General features: G+C 37.7%; 1 protein-coding gene across 2 annotated transcripts in view; it reads left to right on the top strand.

Moving 5' to 3' along the window:
* The window catches only part of supt6h (SPT6 homolog, histone chaperone and transcription elongation factor), a 52,447-nt gene that overhangs the window by 17,901 nt on the left and 14,090 nt on the right, over positions 1 to 20,456 (top strand). For both annotated transcript variants that reach the window (XM_069911221.1, XM_069911220.1), the window contains exons 9-24: positions 2,331 to 2,447; positions 3,826 to 3,915; positions 6,827 to 6,969; positions 7,446 to 7,600; positions 8,743 to 8,844; positions 9,288 to 9,417; positions 9,648 to 9,798; positions 10,576 to 10,730; positions 12,513 to 12,708; positions 14,321 to 14,463; positions 15,032 to 15,149; positions 17,150 to 17,226; positions 17,378 to 17,513; positions 18,821 to 18,958; positions 19,344 to 19,511; positions 20,219 to 20,346. In XM_069911221.1, coding sequence (XP_069767322.1) covers positions 2,331 to 2,447; positions 3,826 to 3,915; positions 6,827 to 6,969; positions 7,446 to 7,600; positions 8,743 to 8,844; positions 9,288 to 9,417; positions 9,648 to 9,798; positions 10,576 to 10,730; positions 12,513 to 12,708; positions 14,321 to 14,463; positions 15,032 to 15,149; positions 17,150 to 17,226; positions 17,378 to 17,513; positions 18,821 to 18,958; positions 19,344 to 19,511; positions 20,219 to 20,346 — 2,147 coding nt within the window. The remainder of the gene's footprint in view (positions 1 to 2,330; positions 2,448 to 3,825; positions 3,916 to 6,826; positions 6,970 to 7,445; positions 7,601 to 8,742; positions 8,845 to 9,287; positions 9,418 to 9,647; positions 9,799 to 10,575; positions 10,731 to 12,512; positions 12,709 to 14,320; positions 14,464 to 15,031; positions 15,150 to 17,149; positions 17,227 to 17,377; positions 17,514 to 18,820; positions 18,959 to 19,343; positions 19,512 to 20,218; positions 20,347 to 20,456) is intronic.

The following is a 20,456-nucleotide window of genomic DNA, read 5'->3' as shown; positions in this document are numbered from 1 at the left end:
CAGATGTGTGGTCCCTCGAGCTCCTGTTTCTAAAATTCACTATAATCTCCTTGTTTTTGAGGGCAAGGTCGTTCTGGCGCTACCCAATCAAATTCTTGATCTTCATCATTTCCCGTCACTCCAGGTGTCGTCGGTGAATTTATTGTTTGCAATGGAGCTGAACTTGGCTACACAATCATAAGTGCGTAAGGAATAGAACTGGAGATGAAGCATGCAGCCTTGAGGAATTTCTTTGTTGATGGTCAGCTTGAAGGAGGTGATTTTGGCGACCCACACCAATTAGGGTCTGCCAAGGAAAATATTTTGCTTAATTACAAGTCTGGAAGTATTTAAAGTAGATAATTTAATATTTTTCTGTAATGTTTTTGTCCATTTACTGGGCTTCTCTCCACATCCCTCTGAGTCCTCTGCATCCTCACTCCACAGTTAATCCCAAAACAGATTGACCCTGTATTGAATGTGCCCAGAAGTATTGAACTGCACGTTTCACAAACATTTCTATGACTGATTCCACCTGCATTGAATTCGCCCATCGTTATTGAATGAAGATCTACCGGGACCAATGCCTGAAGAGGGCGCACAAAATCAGTGAACCGGTGCGGACTCGAAAGGCCAACGTGGCCTGTTTCCGCTCCGTAAATGGTTCTATGGTTACCTATTCTCAGGTAAAGGAAGTGGCAACTCGGATGTTTTCCAGGCTTCTGTCCTTACAGAAAATATATTGAGTTTCAAAGGGGCCAGGTCTTTTACCAGGCTTGCAAAATCTTTTTTAAACTACCATTAGGATTTTTTTTTAAAGATACCTCAGTGGCACTTGCAATGGAAAACTCCTCAGATTTTTAGTGCCTGGAGCATTTTTCAGATCATTGGGCTTCTTGCTGCCAATGCCTTGATTTCCAACCTATTGTCTTCTCAGTACCAAATCGACAAAGAGGGATGTGTCGAGTCAAGAAAAGGGGCAAGTCTTTGTGCCAGAAGTTGCTTAGATCACGGAAGAAAAATTTAAGTTGTCTGCTCCAGTGAATTCAACGCAACTTCTCTATACTTGAGTCTCCGAATTCAGAATTAATCAATGCAAAAGTTGTTAAAGATATCTAGCTACATTATTATGGTTGAAAGTATGGGACTTAAGAGATGAACATGTACTACACGTGTTAAAAGGATAATGCCTAGCTTCTGTAAAATCACTGCTAAAGATTCAGTCTGACTGACTATTATACCCATTTTTGGACATCATACTTGACCTAAAAAATCAAGAATCTGGAGGGAATATAGAGAAAGTATTGGATGAGGAGCACAGGTAATGTGATACTGGTGATGCTTTTCTACTGGCAGCAATGTTATTATTCATAGAATGTAGATTTATGATTAATAAAAGAAACAGATGCAAGATGAGAACACTTGTAAACAAATTAAATCATGATTTGGAATGTATTCTGAAAGAAGAGTGGAAAATTACTGGAAAATCATTATTTCTGCAACTTGTTTTTGGCGGCAATCTCTGTTACCAAAAGAATTGTTTACTAAGACAGAAAACTTCTAAAATCCAGGAACATAGGCAAGCAACCTAAGCTGAAATGGTCTAGCTACTATTTGGAAAAATAAAGCAAGCACTGTGTTTTAAGGAACCTCTGTCAGAATCCATGCAGGATTTTGGGAAAGGGAACGTGGGTGACTGGATAATTTTTTACAATGCAGGCGCAATGAGCAAAATTGACCATCTTGTGTAATAGTTTTGTCTGCATGTTCTCCTCCAGTTATTTGCCCTCTCTGAGCAAAAGCTGCAGTTGAAAATATTGGAAAGTTTCGAGACCAATTTTGCACAATTAATTACAGTTTTTTTTAAAATCCAAAAATTTGGATGCCAGAAATCCACGTCACTCAAGAACCTGGACCGAAAACTCTTGGCTGAAATCCAGACCACCTGAGAATCCCGACCTCAACGACCGTCTGCTTTGTGTGTATGCATTGTGTTAACGCCTCATGGACTTCCCAAGAGTCCATAAAATCCAGACCAGCCCAATCAATCCCCAAGCACTCCAGATTTTACTGACCAAGTCACATGCTGAAGTGTTTTGTTGACATCTAGATACTTAAAATAAGTACTGGTAATTTGTCCTGTTTTTGTTCAACTCTTAAAGCAAACTGCAAAGATATTGCTGTCTGAAGTAGTATTCGGCAGCTATCAAATCAAGATTGATTTGCTAAATAGAGTGAATTTTATCAGAATTGGCAGTTTTCAGGGACACGAGCTTCCATACGCTAAATGAACATGGCTTGTGCTTTGGGAGTGAAGTCTTGTCACCAAAACATCTGGTTTACCATCATAGGAGAGTTCAGAATACCTGGAACGTGGGCAAGGTATCAGCAACTTTAGCCGTAAAGGTCCTGCAACAATCCAGAAGATAAAAGAAGCACTCAATTTTCTGAGGAACCAACACTTTGAGGTATTTCTTTTTTTTTTATGTTTGTCATTGTCAGTGAATTTACCTATTGTTAACTTTTCGTGGCTATAGTTTATAAATGCAGTGTTGGACATAATTGCTAAGTATTAAAAAAGAATTTGGATTAAAGATAAAAATGTGAAAATTTTGCCTTCCATCCAGAGCAATGGTTTTCAAACTTTCTACTCAGATACCACCTTAAGTAATCCCTATGTTATAGGTGCTCTGAAGGGATTGCTTAAGGTGGTGGGAGAGGGGGGGAGGGTGTTGAGAACCACTTTTCTACACCCAATTCTTACTGAAATATTTTGCTTGAGAAAAATTGTCATTTCCTTTGGAGTTCTGAAACCATGCACATAACGAGTCCATTAAAGCAGTGGTTTTCAAACCTTTTCTTTCCACTTGCATGCCGCCTTAAGTAATCCCTTACGAATCAGGGCACACCTATGGCATAGGTGGCATGCAAGTGGAAAGAAAAGGTTTGAAAATCGTTGGCCTAAAAGTATGTCCCATTATTTTCGCATTAGACAGATAGTTGAGAAAAAAAATCCAGCTTCCTGGCAATAACCTATTCCAGGAATATAAATGTGCAGAATCATCACGTAGCTTTGATTTAGGCTGATGAGTCATGGATGTGAAAGTGACATTTTTTGTTAAAGTTATACTAATAGAAATGAGTGCTCCCTGTGTCACGGTGTATTCTGCAAAGCCTACAGAACCATAAACATAATGTCATGGAAATTGCATTCAAATTTGAATTTGGGCATTTGGTCCCTTTTTTATTTCAGGACATTTCTGTACCAATTAATCTACTCCATCCTGCCTCTCCTTCATTGTTTCCATTGAAACAATTGTATTTTCACTTTGGCGGCCTTGTTATCTCAGTTGCCTCAAATGAATTTGAATGGAATGCCTCCTTTATGTGGCTCAGTGCCAAAAGTTGTTTTTTTTATATATATTATAGATATATATATAATATATATATATATATTATATATATATTATATATATATATAATATATATATTATATATATATATTATATATATTATATATATATTATATATTTATATATATGCACCCCTCCATAAATCTTTGTCTGCGAAGCCAAGCCAAAGAAGAAAGAAGAGAAGATATATAATGGGTATTGTAAAATTGCGTATTGATGTTTATCAATGGAGTTTGATTGCTTCGTGTGAAGTAAAAATTCTGCCTGGCCAGCAGAAAAAGAATCTCAGGATTGTATGTAATGTCATTTATAATTTGAAATCTCTTACCAAACAATTATGATCTTGTGGGGATACTGAATATTTGTGAAGTTTGTTGATGTTTATCACAACTGATTATAATTTATTACTTAATTTTATACTATTTTTTATTAGGTGCCTTTCATTGCATTCTACAGAAAGGAGTATGTAGAGCCTGAACTGAATATTAATGACCTGTGGAAAGTCTGGCAGTGGGATGAGAAGGTAAGGGTTGGCAGTTAATGTTTGAAACAAAATGAAATTTGTGTTATGAAAGCTTTTCATGGCCGAACATAGCATTTAATTGATGGCCAAGTCAATCAGAACCTAGCGTTCTAAACAAACCAATATGAATCCATAATGATAGCTGGAGTCACCCGGAGGAAATATTGTTTATTGGCACTTATGCCAACATGAAAAAGCCCATTATGGTGGATTCTGTGGACTTTTTGGACAGGAACGGTCAATGTAGATGCCAATTTTTTTTTGTATGTTGTCACACTGCCTTGCAGCTGTTGCTTTCCAAAAATAAGAAGCCTTCCAAAGTGGCAGGGCTTTGCACAATGTGTGTAATGTGATCGGGTAGAAGTGCAGAACAAGTTCAGGCTGTAAAACCACTCAATAAAACCTGGATAATTCTTTATGATTTGCTGGTTGCCAAATTTCTTAAAGAGAAATGTATTGCTGACAAAAAAAATCTTTAAGAATCAAATGAAAAATTAAAATATATAAATTTTAGAGTAGTTAAATCACAAAAACCTACTTTATGTAATTAAAAATTTTAAAGTTAGCATAGAATATAAATTAACTTTTGGCTATTGTCTCTCGCCACTGTCAAAACAAAGCTCAAACAAATGGATTAACTGTACAGCATCAAATTCGGGCTTTCATAGCCACACAGAAAATCTGAATTTCGTGGAATTTCCACTGAGGAATCATGAACTGCTGGCATTTTACATGAATTTCCAGCCATTGCTTCCAAGATATGTCCCTCAGCTGGTTTGCTGGTATCTTAAGTCATTTAATTCAACGATTAAAGAAAAAACATGTTTTTATTCAAAACATGGCATATGCATTCAATTTGAAATATGAAACTAAACCACTCTGGGAAATAGTCTTCATGTCATATTACTCTTTTTTTCCCCACATCCTCTTGAATCAGCCTATTCATGAATTGACATAGTTTCACTCTCGGCCTTGAACTCTGAAAGCAAATTCGGCAGGATCGCAACAAAGCTTCCCTTTCTCTCTATTCTACATTTTGTTTTGCACACCAGATTTCTCAGTCACAAGTTCCTGTCTGCTTTTGTAAACCCAATTGTTTATTTCCCTAATTTTATATTATTTTGTTAAATATTTGTTTTTCATCTGTTTTGAATATATAGTAAAATTTCTGGTATCTGGAACCTACATGCCAGATAAGCAATGTTTTTCCCCCGGTTGTTTGACACTCACTTTTACAATGCCTAGCTGATAAACCGGCATTAAGAATAAACAGTTGAAAAGACAAAATACTCTACTGCACTTACACTGAACAAACTTGACTTGTGTGAATATTTAAACCTTAAAACATTTTACTCTTCTTCAGTCCTCCCCATCTCTGCATCTGCAGGTTCTTCCCCCTACACTGAGCTGATTGAAAGATGAAAAATAACATTGTAGATCATTAAACTCACCCTCCCCCAAGTTTACGGATCAAGCCTTATTATTATACTTTGTAATATGCTAATAAAGTTAAAGACTCTTGCTAAGCAGGGATAAGGAGACACAGAGTCACCCCAATGGTGAGTGGGATCAAGCAGCTCTTCAACCTGGGTGACACCATTGCTGCTACGAACAAAGCACGACCAAGTTTGCTTCCATCTTTTCCAAAGGTTTATGTGTTACCTCAGAGAAATTTACTTTTATAAGTCTTTATTTTTATTTATTCTTTTTAAATCTTAGTTTCATTAATTTTACTTATTTAATTATTTTTGACCAGTTGCTTGAATTCCAGATTACAGGGGTTTTACTGTACTCGGCAGCTGAGTTTTCACAGACCTCTTGTGTTGAAATTTCTCCTCATCTCTGTCTGAACAGTTTACCCCTTTTTTTGAGATTGTGACCCCTGGATCTTGACCCACCCCAGGGGAAATGTCAGCTCTTAATCTATCCTGATCCATTGCTTAGGAATTTCTCCAAATATAAACTAATCAGAAATGTATATACAGGTACTCCCCAACTTGAGACCATAATATGGATCGAAGGATTGGTCGTATGTCAGAATTATGTACTTGTTAGTTGACATCCCGGAGTCTGCAGGCTATCTTGATTCCTGTGCGCGTGTGCGAGTCTTCGGTTGGCACGTGTACAGGGGTTCACATATTGGGGTTCAGTTGATGCATACATTAAGCACCCTAATGATATTAAATTCATGCCCTTAACTCTCGTGCATGCGCCAACCAAACCGCAAGGCACGAACAGCGCATGCATCAATTGAAGACTCACACATGCGCATAGGAATCGCGATGGCTGCACTGAGCCCACGGACCCTGAGACGCTAACTAACAAGGTAAGTACGCATATTCTTGTTCTTACATGCCCTGTATCCCTGTTATAGTTTGTCAAATACAACATAATCCATGTAAATTTTCCTTTTTTTTTCCAGCAAGTTTTTAGTCTAATGTGCAGATAGTCACAAGTCAGGGAGTACCTCTAATCGGAGAAAGATATCTCTACTCTTGTACTCAAACCTTCTCACTATAAAGGCCAATATACCAATTGCCATGTTCCACTTGCTTTTTGAAACTCTTGGTCTCTTTCTGGAGCGTATTCTCAGCTGTTAAGGTCTTTTCTACCATTAATTATTTTGTGAAAAAAGCAATTGAGGTAAATGCTTTAATTCTGATCACCAATGTACCTCCAGTCCTTGCAACTTAAGAAGTCTTACTTTCCTATCTCATGTAGAGATATTATTGAAGATGTTTCATGCAGGAAGAGAAATGTACTTTTTAACTTTGCATTGAAGTCTATTGAGAAAAACTAGCTGTCATGTTTTTTGCTCTCCCACTTATTGGGTCTGTTGGAATCTCTTTTTGTTTACTGATGAATATTCTGCAGTTCTGCTTGAGTCACGTTTTGCAATGGTCCATTACAGTGGACACAGCTAAGGACTCGCAAAGAAAATCTTACCCGACTATTCCAGAAGATGCAGGCGTACCAATATGAACAAATCTCTGCTGATCCAGACAAACCCCTGGCAGATGGAGTCAGGGCACTTGACACAGCAGATATTGAAAGGTAACCTGTTAAGTAGCCTTTTAGACTTCCCTGGAAAGTCGTTACCAATTTAGATTTTTTTAAAACTCTGCTTAACATGTAAGCATTTTACTGTTGTTTGGTTATGGTAGTTACAAAGCAGGTGTTTTGAATGACAGGAAAATAATTTGCAACAGTATTTGGGAATTCTAAAACACAGATCGTGTCCCACTGAATTACTGGCCTAATGTTCTCGAGCTGTGCTCCCCTCAAAATCATTGAGCATCCCTGGAATAGCCTCCAGCATTCCTGCAGCCCCTGCAACACGAGCCCATATCCAGACCTCCAATATGACGAGGAAGCCTTCAATGTCCAGGGCCCTTCAGGAGCCCTTCTTGCCCTCAGCACTGTCTTTACCTTTACCAAAAAAAGGGAAACAAATTTACTTTTTGCTATATTTGTCTCAGTTTGGTATTCTGTTTTTTTTGTTCTATGGGAATTCTCTCTTAATTTTATAGACTGACGGATGTACAGTCAACCGATGAGCTGCGAGATGTGTATAATCACTTCTTGTTATACTATGGCCGTGATATTCCCAAAATGCAAAATGCATTAAAACCAAGAAAGAAGAAATACAAAAAGAACCAGCAAGGTGGAGAAGATGAAGAGGAAGGTTGGTATGTCTCTGTTTTCACAGAAAATGTACAATATTTTTTTCTTCCCTGTAATAAGGAATATTTCTGGATGATATTGGGCAACTGGTGGCAGGATAAAATATTATGTTAATTGTGTTCGGAACATAGGAAGTAGGAACAGGAGTAGGCCAAAAATGGCCCATCGAGCCTGCTCTGCCATTCAATAAGATCATGGCTGATCTAATTTATGACCTAACTCCACCTACCTGCCTTCTCCCCATATCCCCTAATTCCTCTATCATGTAAAAATTTATCTAACCGAATTTTAAATATGTTTAATGAAGCAGCCTCAACCACCACTTCCCTAGTTAGAGAATTACAAACATTCACTACTCTCTGGGAAAAACTATTTTTCCTTATCTCTTTCCTAAATCTACTTCCCCCGAATCTTGAGACTGTGTCCTCTCATTTTAGTTTCCCCGGCCAGCCGTAACTGGTTTAAATAGTTTGGTTAATAGATTTGAACACTAAATGTGGTTTGGTGTTTGCAATCAAGACCAGAAATGGTGATCAGATATGATTAATTCCAATGTCAGCGTGATACCATGAATACCATCTGGATCAAAATTGTGGTCTCAGCTTGCTGCTTTTTTTTTAATCTGCAGTTGGATGAAATCCTCCACATGTCGTTGTCTCTGTCTCCATTTCTTAGCCTGTTCATTCCAAAATATTTTTGTGATTGGTTTTTAAATCAAGATTAAGAGAGGCATAAATAGAGCAGATGGTCAAATGATGGGGTAACGAAAACAAGAGGACGAGGATTAGGGTGACAGGAAAGAGTTAAATCTTTTTATTTAAACAGGGCGGTTGATATCTGAAATACACTATCACAGGAGGTGGTGGAATAGAGTGCAATTTCAACCTTTTATGAGGCATTTAGGCAAACCACTTCAGTAGAGAAGGGATAGAAAGATGCTGTCCAAATGCAGGCAAATTGCATTAGTGTAGATCAGTGAAAGTTTCATCGTGGACATGGAGAGCCAAAGGAGACGTTTTTGTGTGGTATGACTGATTAATAACGTTCTAATATTGACCATAATTGTGTTGACAATAACTTTAGTAAATAACTTTGTGTTTGTTTGAAGTGCTAATTGCAAGAGCTTTTCACTACTTTGTTTAGGAGAACGTGATGAAGAAGTTGAAGATGATGAACATCATGGACCAGAGCTTAAGCAGGCCTCTCGCAGAGATATGTACACCATTTGCCAGAATGCTGGTCTAGGTAAAGAGATGGGACTTGTTAATTTTAGCCTCTTTAAAAAAAATCTATTTTTTTGCCTGAAATTGCTTCATTAATGAACTGAATAATATATATTTTTTTTTGTGTTGAGCTTGTTTTCTAAAATGAAATAGAATTTATGGGGAATATCTGAATTAAAAAAATAATTTCAGTCTTGGCAAATTCGTGGTACATTTTGTGTGTGAATACGAAAGTGACTTGTCTTCGGTGTAATTAACCTAGTTTTAATCAATTTTAAGTGACTGAGCTATGACCAGATCAACTTTGGCACTGTAATAAAATTGCTGCATTGATGTGTGTGTGGTTTTTTTTTAAATATAAAAGGTATATTCATCGTTTAAGTTGCTGAACAACATGTAGCAATAAATCAAAAAGTTGCCGCTTGTTAACACATCTTGTTGGGCTTTGTAATATCTGTTTTATAGATGGGCTTGCAAAGAAATTTGGTCTGACCCCCGAACAGTTTGGCGAGAATCTACGAGACAGTTACCAACGCCATGAGACCGAGCAATTTCCTGCTGAACCATTGGAACTGGCGAAAGATTATATTTGCAGGTAGGTAGTAAAAGTTACTGTTTGGTGTTAATATTGGGTGCAGCAATTTGCAGTGCTTTAAATATTTTTGCACATATATCCAAATACAGTTAAGTTGTGTTGAGATAACTTTGTCTTTAAAGTGGCAATTCAATGTTAATGGGAAAATGTAAAGTTAACTGAATTTTGAATGGAGTAGACCGGATTTGTGAAAATTATTCCTATATGTATCTGATATTTGCATCTTTCAGTCAATTTCCATCACCTGAGGCTGTACTAGAAGGTTCTCGATACATGGTGGCCATGCAGATTGCCCGAGAACCATTGGTTAAACAAGTTCTAAGACAGACCTTTCAAGAGAGAGCCAAGATTAATATCACTCCCACAAAAAAAGGCAGAAAGGTAAAATGAAGTTGATTTTTTGTTTTGTTTTTGTAAAGAAATCAAGGCGAGGGGCAATTTTTGCCTTTATATAGCATTTCAAATTCAGGAAGCAAATGCATGCATTTTTATTATGCAGTGCGTTTAAATTTTGATAAAATGCCTTTCAACCCACAATCTCAACCCAGCATTAAAACTGGTTCACTTTGATATCAGCGCACAATAAGCCTTATCCCAAATTAGACTGGAGTAAAAGTAGGAACCAACAAGAGTAGCATGATTAAAATATTTGCCAAATTGAATTTTGGTTACAAGGAACAGAATTATCTAAAAAAATATAGAAAGTGTTAATGCATGTTGGGTCAGCCATATCTGTGGAAAGAGGGGCCTTTCCTCAGAAGAAGATCACAGATTTGAAACATTAACGGTTCCTCTTTCCACAGATGCTGCCCTTTTTTCTGCTGCACTTTGGCAGCTTTTTCTGTTAATAAGTTTTTTTTTAATTTAATCTGCACAAGAAAAAGCCATCTTGTTCTTTATGAATTCTCACAGATTGTTATCTGTACTTTTGAGATATTTCATGAACAACTTAAACTAATATATAATGCAGAAAACTAATATATAATGCATATATATAAGAATGTTACGGTGTGTACGTGCACAGTAAAAAGTTAAAATATGACTTCTGAAAATAAATCCTTATTTTATTAACCTTGGTAATGTTTCTAATAAATGTGTGCCTGCTGCACAAATATGGAGAATTTTCAGCATTATAAACTTTGGTTTTTATGGTTTCAGGATATTGATGAAGCACATTTTGCTTATTCTTTCAAATATGTGAAGAATAAGCCAGTCAAAGAATTAAGAGATGATCAGTTCTTGAAGATGTGCCTTGCTGAGGATGATAACTTGCTAACTGTGGATATTTATATTGATATGAAAGGCCTTGAAGGGTGAGTTATCACAGGAGTTGGAATAGGATGGGAAAGATGTTGCCTTAGTTTACAATACATTTTCAGACAGCACATTTCCAAAGATTTCTGGTAAGCACTCTGTAGCACTTCATCTTTGGCTGTACCCTACTTCAACACATTAGCTCCTTTCACACTGGCACCTTGTCCTAGTAATTGATGGCCAATCCACTGGCTAAGGGTCCAGTGTGAAAGCTCCTTCATTGGCTTCAAATCAATCTGGGGAAGATCGACCTAGGTAGGTAGTATCATCCCCAGCGTCTGATGCCGCCTGCGTGCCGATCCGCCCAGTGTGAAAGGGACATAGGGTATCCTGGGATAAAGTAGTGACCCGTCGATTACATTTTTGTGTGAGTGCAGGAAGGTGAAGGAAGCAAAAAGATTAAAAAGAAGGTATAAACTTTGCCAACCTATTAAATGTCTAAAGGATCGTGGGAAAGTCACAGTAGGAGAGAGAGAGAGAGAGCGCGCGATGGCAGACCTGCCCTCCCAGAATTCTGTGCGGTAGAGAAACGCTTCTGTGAGCCCTTTCTTTGCCGCACAGAATTCTGGGAGGGAAGGGCCGCCATCACTCTTTCCTACCGTCTTTATAAATTGTGTGCTATTGCCGCTAGGACTTTCCCACCATGTGTATAAGTTGTGCGGCTATACTTTCCCACGGTCTTGTATAAATTTATGAAGGTCAGCTGTGCTGTCCATAATGCTTAATTAGCCAGGATTCATTTTGTTTAAATACAAGATCATAGTACATTGATCAGGATTTAGGGCAGGTTCACCATCACTCGACGTGTCACTCAGATGTCCGGTGGAGGATAGAATCCTCTCTCCCAGGGATCCTTTGTGATGAGTGGATGAACAGTGTGAAAAGCAAAAACACCTTCCTTAACTGGTTCACTGAAAGGCCAATCTAAACACATGCCCAAAAAGCTGATTAGGAGAACATAAGACATGATGAATGTTAACAATATTAAACAATCTTTCTCTTCAAATAATAGAGTAAATTTTCGAATGAATCTTAATTTAAGTGTTGATCAGTTGTAATCTTGTTGCACGATCATAAGTCCTAATGCAGTAAAACCCCCGGTAAGCGGCACCTCTAGGGATGGGTGACTTTTCCAGTTGCTTGAGATTGCGTGATTGGTGAACTAATAGCAAGGCGTGCCAAATTTCAACGACAGTATTTTTTAACCTACTTATTTTTCACAATTTTTTCCTTGCTTTCTGGATAACAGGGGTTTTACTATTCAGTGTTTTTTAAATGGTCATTATTTGTGTGCTATAGTTTTGGTAAAAAGATACTTTGCCATTTTCAAATTAGGCCAAAAAAAATTAGATCTTCTGGGAGTTTATCTAAATGAATTAGAATCGAGAGAAATTAGTTGCTAATTAGTGTAATTAATAATTACAATTATTACATTATTTAAAAACGTAATTATGCAATAAAGTGTCATATTTAGAATGGTTTATGGTGTAAAATCCTGAAGATGTCAATTAATTGACAGCAGGAGATCACATGAAGGTTGCAAAGCAGCATAATTGAAGAGGGATATTAATGAAAGGAGCTTCTGGGGGACATTAACTGAATACATGTGCTACTGAAATCACCATTAGTTTTGTATAATGATGGTAAACGCTGTCAGTTTCTCCATAACTGGCAAAGCTTGACTCAAATTATATCGCGCTGATCAGAAAAATTGATGTCTTGAGAATGTAGTATCCTATCTTTACCACATTTTATTTATGGTTCTGTTTCTCACCTTTTAGTTATGGGAATGATCAAACTTATTTTGATGAAATCAAGCAATTTTATTATCGCGATGAATTCAGTCACCAAGTGCAAGAATGGAACAGGCAACGCAGCATGGCAATTGAACGGGCACTAAATCAGTTCCTCTACCCACAGATGGGCAAGGAGCTGAAAAACAAACTGCTAATTGAGGCACGAGACTATATTTGCAAGGTATTTGATAAATTCTCAGCCTCTGCTTTACAGTTTATTCTAACGCCACCTTCCCGTGTTTCTAAGTCCCATCTCACAAGAGCAACATTTCTCATTTTACAACGTGCAATTTGAAATCAATGAAGATACGATTTTGAGTGAAAATGTTTTAGCCTCAGGATCTGAATGAAGCCAAGTAAACTCCTATGGCTTCATGTTTTGGCTTTGAACTGAGCAGGCTTAGTTCAAAAATTAATTTAGTTTGTAAAATGAACTTGGCTGCCTGCAGTCAAGGTTCTTTTTACTGTCACATAATAATACAATAAATATGTAATGCACATGATCTAATACTTCAACTGCCATAAGGAATTCAGTGTCACCTGAGTGTTCAACCTACACTCAAACTATTGAAAAATATGAACATTCATTGTATCAGTTGTTAGTAATATAGTCTCGGGAAGTATGGAGTGAAAAATCATTTGATATTGTTGTCCTACAAGTACAATGTATGATGTGCAATGAAATTCTTCCTTGCAGCCAATGTAAGATAACACCAACTAGTAAAGTACACAGTCATTTACCCTAATACAGAAAGAGATAATAAATATCAAGGACAGATAAATAAATATTCACATTTACAATTTGTTGCATTTCAGCAGTGGAGGTGGGTCGATTTGTGGACCCGGAGGAGTTGATGGTAGGGGGAGGCTTAAAAGCCTGACGGCCCTTGGATAAAAACTGTCTTGACCTTAGAGGTACTGGACCTCGGGCATCTGTATTTAATTCCCAAAGACAGCAGCGAGAAGAGGGTATGATCAGGGCGATTGTGGTCCTTTCAGATGTTGGCTGCCTTCCTGAAGCAGCACATCAGATCGATGTCTTCTTTCTGCAGCCTTCAGTGTTTTTGGGCACTTGAATTACCAAACCAGCCCCATGATGCAAGCAGTCAGTATACTTTCCACAGTTCACCAGCAGAAGTTTGATGGAGAATTTGACAACGTGCCAAATCTCCTCAGACTTGGAAAGGAGAGGCCTTGATGTGCTTGCTTCAGGACAAGTACTCCAATATGTAGTCTACCAGGAACTTCAAGGTATTAACCCTTCCACATTTGTCCCATCGATGAAGAAAGATGCATGATCTCTCAGCCTCCCTTTCCTAAAATCCACAATAACCTCCTTGGTCTTGGTGACATTTTTGATCTTTACCCTGTATTCTGACTCATTTTCTGTTGTTTCTTGAACATTGGTGGTGCATAATAGCGAATAGAACAGAGGCTAAGCACACAATCTTGAGGCGCTTGTGTTAACGGTCAGTGATGATCAATGATCATTGTTGAAGTCCACGCTGATTGCGGTCTGCCAATGGGGAGAGAGATAAATGAAGTCCCAGGTTAATCATTGCGATGGGAAAAGTTGCTTTCGGGTACCACTTTGAAAGTGGTCTCTGAACACTAGTTATTTTGAAGTGGAAAGTCATATGTTTAATTATTGACCTATTAGAATGTGATGAATAACAAATGAATGTCCGCTGGAAGAAGACCTGGCGTTTTACCTTTGTTCTTCAGTCCATCTGCTTGAAAGCAATTCATTCTGCCAAAAGGAGCTAATTTTCCATAAATTTTATTTCTGTCAGTGTTGTAGTCGCAAACTTTACAACTGGTTGAAGGTCTCGCCTTATCGGCCTGACCAGCAAAATGAAGAAGACGATGATGATTTTATGGAGGAAAGTCAGAGTAAAGGCGTTCGAGTATTGGGTTTGGCGTTTGCAGGAGAAAGGTATGTGGGTAAGGAAAGGTTTGTATAAATGAGCAGTTTTCACATCGAGAAAATCTCACTTTGCACTTAAGAATATTGAAAATTAATTCAGTGTGATTTTTTTTTAATCCTAGGATTCAAAACATCTGTATTTAGTCATTCCATCTATTAAACTGAACAATATGAAAACTGCAGTAATTTCCTTAAATATTTCAAAATACGCATTCATTAAAACACTCTAAAGCAGAGCAGCAACAGTACATGGATGCTGTTGAAGTCCCTCTTTGGTGATCTCAACCTCTAATTCTCCCTTCAATAATATAACTAAAAAGGGGTTCTTCTGCAGCCCTCATACCATTTGTGCTTGTAATTTCAATGGACTTTTTTTTGTGCTTGTAATTTTGGTTTAATATCTCAAGATCATTTTAATGCACCATGTGGAGGTTAAATTTGGAATTGGATGCATATGTGAGAATTGACTTGTTTTATAATTTAAAGTTCCTGTGGATTTCGTTTTAAATTACGATGAACATAAATGATTGTGTGAGCGTGTAAAACTTCAAATAATTAGCCATTTTTTTTAAACCAGGGATACACCAGCTTTCTGTTCTCTTGTGAATGGAGATGGGGAAGTGACAGACTTTCTTCGTCTGCCATATTTCTTAAAGCGAAGGAATGCTTGGCGTGAGGAAGAGCGAGAGAAGAAGGTAAAATAAACTTGCAATGCGTTGAAACACAACGGGATTAACAAGTAGTCAAGGTTGTGCCCAGTCTGAAGCCAAGAGTGAATTGAAAGAGGAGAGTCGATGGGTGTTTCCTGCCTAGATTTCAGGAAAATATTTTGCATTGCCTCTTTTTTTTGTGCGTGTGTGACAATGCCAGCTTTTATTCTCCATTCTTAATTTCTCTTGGACAAAGGACAAATACACCATTCACTAAAGGTTGTGCCATAGGTTAGCAAGGCCATATTACAATAAAGACAAAGCAGACATTTGGATTCATTTCAGGAGGAATAGAATTAAGAAGTAGAAAAGTTTATCGCTAAATGTATCTGGACCATTTGATTAGAATGTGATCACAATTATTAAAGAGAAAGATAAAGGGAAAACTTAGAAAAATGATCTATTTAGGGATGTAATTTAAGTTCAACTATGAGCAGAAGTGATTTACACGGTTGCAAGGACAAGATCTGAAGGATAATTTTATAAAGAGTTAAGGGATGGTCGTTTTATTCAGTGGAGTATATTATGTGCTAAGTGTTCAAAGCATTCATACAGAATGAGATCTTTGTTATAGTTGGCCAGTTGTCTTGTGACAAAGCATTATTTGTATCTTCCTCTTTCTTGTGAAGCAGGTTGAGCCAGTTTTGCATATTCTGTTTGGTGGAGATTTTTAAGAGTTTAGTAAACTGCTTTAATTTATTGTCCAACTGATTATCGCATATTACTAACATAACATAACAATTACAACACGGAAACAGGCCATTAGGCCCTTCTAGTCCGCACCGAACCAAACACCCCTCTCTAGTCCCACCTCCCTGCACAATGCCCATAACCCTCATCCATATACCTGTCCAACCTTTTCTTAAATAATACAATTGACTCCGCCGCCACTATTTCTCCCGGAAGCTCATTCCACACGGCTACCACACTCTGAGTAAAGAAGTTCCCCCTCATGTTACCTCTAAACCTCTGCCCCTTAATTCTTAACTCATGTCCTCTTGTTTTAATCTTTCCTCCTCTTAACAGAAATAGTCTATCCACATCCACTCTGTCTATCCCTTTCATAATCTTAAATACTTCTATCAAATCCCCTCTCAACCTTCTACGCTCCAAAGAATAAAGACCTAATCTGTCCAATCTCTCCCTAGACTCTAGATGCTTAAACCCAGGTAACATTCTGGTCAACCTTCTCTGCACTCTCTCCACTCTGTTTATATCCTTCCTCTAATTAGGCGACCAGAACTGCACACAGAACTCCAAATTAGGCCGCACCTTATATAATCTCAACATCACCTCCCAACTCCTATATTCCATGCAATGATTGCAGTAATTTCCTTAAATATTTCAAAATACGCATTCATTAAAACACTCTAAAGCAGAGCAGCAACAGTACATGGATGCTGTTGAAGTCCCTCTTTGGTGATCTACTCTTGGTGATTTACTCTTGCCACTCAGTGAATAGTCTGAACCAATCAGACTAATTTACTAACCCACAATAAAGATAACTACGGCAAATGTTCATTTCAGCAAAGATGTATAACCGTTTTTATTTTAATTTAGCGATTCAGCATGGTAACAGGCCCTTCTGGCCAAATACACCCATGTGACCATTAACCTGCTAACGCTGTACGTCCTTGGAATGTGAGTGGGAATCAGAGCACCTCGAGGAAACCCACACAGACATGGGGAGAACATACAAACTCCATGCAGACAGCACCGGATTCAAACCTGGTCACTTGTCACTTGTCTTGTTCATTAAAGCTCAGGAATATAGAACTACGTAATATAACTTTTCCATAATTCCAATATACTAAAGTATCTTTGGTTTTCCGTTTTTTTTTTTTTGCTGCTTTACAACAGATATTTGACTTTAATTCACCTTTTAATATTTATGCCCCATTCTCATCAACAGAATATTTTAAAAAGAAAAAAGGTAAATTAATTTGAAGTTCCATAACTCAGTTCTGTATCCTTTCTGTCCACAGGCACATGATATTGAAACCTTAAAAAAGTTTCTGTTGAGCAAGAAACCGCACGTTGTAGCAGTTGGTGGAGAAAATAGGTGAGAATTTTGATGAGTTAATATTGAGCAAAAGAACAGTTCTTAATTTCACATTCAAACGTTCACACGTTTTTGGTGAAATTGCAGTCTTTTGCGTGGCGATGTGAGTAGTTTCTTCAAAACTTTAAGATATAGATGTTTCTCCAAATAGGGATTCACTTATGGTTGTAGAGGACATAAAACGAATAGTGAATGAATTGGAACAGGAGCATCAAATGTCCCCTATCGGAGTGCATTTGATGGACAATGAGCTAGCTCTTCTCTACATGAATAGCAAAAAGTCTGAGGTAAGAACTGTGTAATTAGAACTAACCTGAAATGAACCAGCAACTTATTAGTTAAGTGTGTATGTGGCCAGGGGAGAATGGGGGGAGGAAAGCTAAGCTGCACAGGTGTGCAGTGTATTGTGCAACATACCAAACAGTATATTGTCTCATTGGAATTACTATAAAAATACTCATTGTACAGATCATTTTTAAGATTTGTGGCATGTTCTTGCAGATGTCAATAGGTGGCAATCTGAAGCATGATTTATTATCCTCTCTTACCATTTTCTGATGGTGTCTAAATTCCATACCAATTCCATTGGTGTTAAATAAAATTGTCCAATACAGATTCTTTGATTGGAGATCGGATGGGTTGGGCTAATCTTTGCTGGAGCCAAGAAGGCCAAGTGTATATAAATTAGAATTGTAGATAGTCAACATTCCCCCCCACCCCCTCCATGTGGAAGGGGGTCTTAAAAACAAGAGGACTTGGGTTTAAGATGAGAGGAAGGACTTTTAAAGGGGATCTGAGGACTTTATTTTGCACAAATAGTGATTGGTATCTGGATTGCCCTTGAGCCTCTAGCTGTGTTGCACACCTCTGATGTTTTTTTTTAATCTTACAAAAAGGAACCTGAGAGAATTTGTCATTTGTTCCAGTTACAACAGTTTGATAATCGAATACTTTGACAGAGTGCTGGAAGCCCTTTTGCGAATGTGATTTAGTAAGAAGTAGATTTTATAGAAAGTAAAGAATGATGAATATGTGAAACGCAAAGATTGGCAGATGCTGTGATTAGTAAAAACGCAACAATGCTAGAGGATTTCAGCACCTTGGTTTTTGATCCTCCAAAATATTCCGCATAGAATTTAAACTGGAGGTGGGGGAGGTTGTGTTTAAGGAGGAGATTTTTAAAGAGTTGTCTTAATTGGGTCTGGTCGTGTGAGTACAATGCTTTAATGGTACAGGGGAAGAATAAATTGCTGTTCGCATCTGTCTTGGAAGATGGCAATGCAAATTGCGTTGCGTGCCCTTGTCTGCCCCTAGCATCCGTAAGAGGTAAAGATATGTAACCAACATTTCAGGCCTGGACCCTTAAAGGATTAGTGAGCGCACTTTACTGTGAAGTTATTAACCAAGTGAATGAAGTGTGAACAACAAGCAGGCACCTGAAAGGATGGTGGAGGAAGGAAGAAAGGGCAGGGGGGAGGAGCACAGGTCAGCAGGCGAAAAGGACAATGAATGCAGGCAAATGGGGCTAGTTTGGTCAGCATGGACAAATTTTTGTGCTGTTGAACTGACTCTTAACATTTTCCCTGTCCATTAGAACGACTTTAGGGATTATCCACCTTTGTTACGCCAGGCGGTGTCATTGGCTCGTCGAGTACAGGATCCACTTGTTGAGTTTACTCAAGTTTGTAGCTCAGACGAAGATATTGTTTGTCTCAAATTCCACCCATTGCAGGTAATCTTGTTATTTCAGACTTATTTTGAAAGGAAAATGCTCGCTTTATTTTCGTTGACAAGTTTAAGGAAGTATTTCTTGATTTTTTGTGTGCTATAATATAACGTGGTTAATAGTTCTTGTTGAGTTCTCAGTGACAATATAATTTGTGAAAATAGACACTGATATTTGGAGTGATTGGCTGTCTAATTTAGCCTCTTGCATTCAGAGCACGAATGTTTTTTTAAAAAATGCTGTTGACTTTCTAAATGTTTCTGACAATTTAATCCTTGTCTATAGTGTTGAAGATGTATTATTAATGGAGAAAAATATTCTGATTGTCACTCTTCCAAGCTAACTGAATGAAGAGTTTTTAATCACTATTTTCTACCCTGATCCACCCCAGGAACAAGTGATAAAAGAAGAATTACTGAATGCCCTTTACTGCGAATTCATTAACCGAGTGAATGAAGTAGGTGTGGATGTAAACCGGGCCATAGCTCATCCACATACTCAAGCATTGGTTCAATACGTTTGTGGCCTTGGACCACGTAAAGGGTCGCACCTGCAGAAGGTAAAAAAAAAATTCAACAAACACTTTTTTAAGAATGAAAGAAAGAAAAGCAGAAATAGACCATTCAGGCCCTCCTGCCATTCAATATGATTAAAATTGATCTTTTATTTTGGCATCAATGTCCTGCCATAATACCATCTTTCCCACAGCCTCCAATATTCAATATTTTTTTCATTTCCCATGCCTTTTTGATTTTCAGCATTTTGATTTTATCCATCTTGCATACTTGACGTTAGTCTCCACAGGTCTCCTGCCCCCAGGGAATACTGTCTTCTGAATGAAATTTCTTCTCGCTTCAGTCCTTTCAAGCTGAATCTTTCGGGAGCAGGCCGGTTGAACGTGTATTGAGAAGAAAGGGTGGCATCAGATCTTTTTTAAAATGTGTTTTTAGAGGAAACTTGGCTTTACAGGGAAGTTGAGAAAAAACATTGGTCATTTGCAATGCTGACAATTTTCAAGCTTTATTAGTTGCCAAACAATACAGTTACTTGGTCCTGCTTTCACAAAAATATAGAAAGGCTTGATGTTAAATATTGCTGTTGACATGTTGTAGACCTGACTTAATTGTATTGAGAATGAAGAGTTAATTATCGTGTGGTGCTAATTTTTATAATTTGGTTTGGTAAAAATTACTGTTGCTGCAGCAGAATTGTTCTTTTGACTTTTGTGCATCGATCTCACTAACAGGTGATTATTTTGTGATACAGATTCTCAAACAGAATAACACCCGCTTGGAAAATAGGACCCAGCTCGTCACGATGTGTCATATGGGTCCAAAAGTCTTCATCAATTGTGCAGGATTTATTAAAATAGATACTGCATCATTAGGGGACAGGTTAGTTTTAATATGCTTTTGTAAACTGGACAATATTAATAATATCCCAAAGTCATTTTTCTAATAACTTGAAAATTACCCAGGTTTACATAATTACCATAGCAGGTCAA

This window comes from Narcine bancroftii, chromosome 14, assembly GCF_036971445.1.
Source record: "Narcine bancroftii isolate sNarBan1 chromosome 14, sNarBan1.hap1, whole genome shotgun sequence".
Taxonomy (NCBI): Eukaryota; Metazoa; Chordata; class Chondrichthyes; order Torpediniformes; family Narcinidae; genus Narcine; species Narcine bancroftii.
Note: the sequence above shows the minus strand (reverse complement) of the source record. Positions and strands in the feature narration are given on the sequence as shown.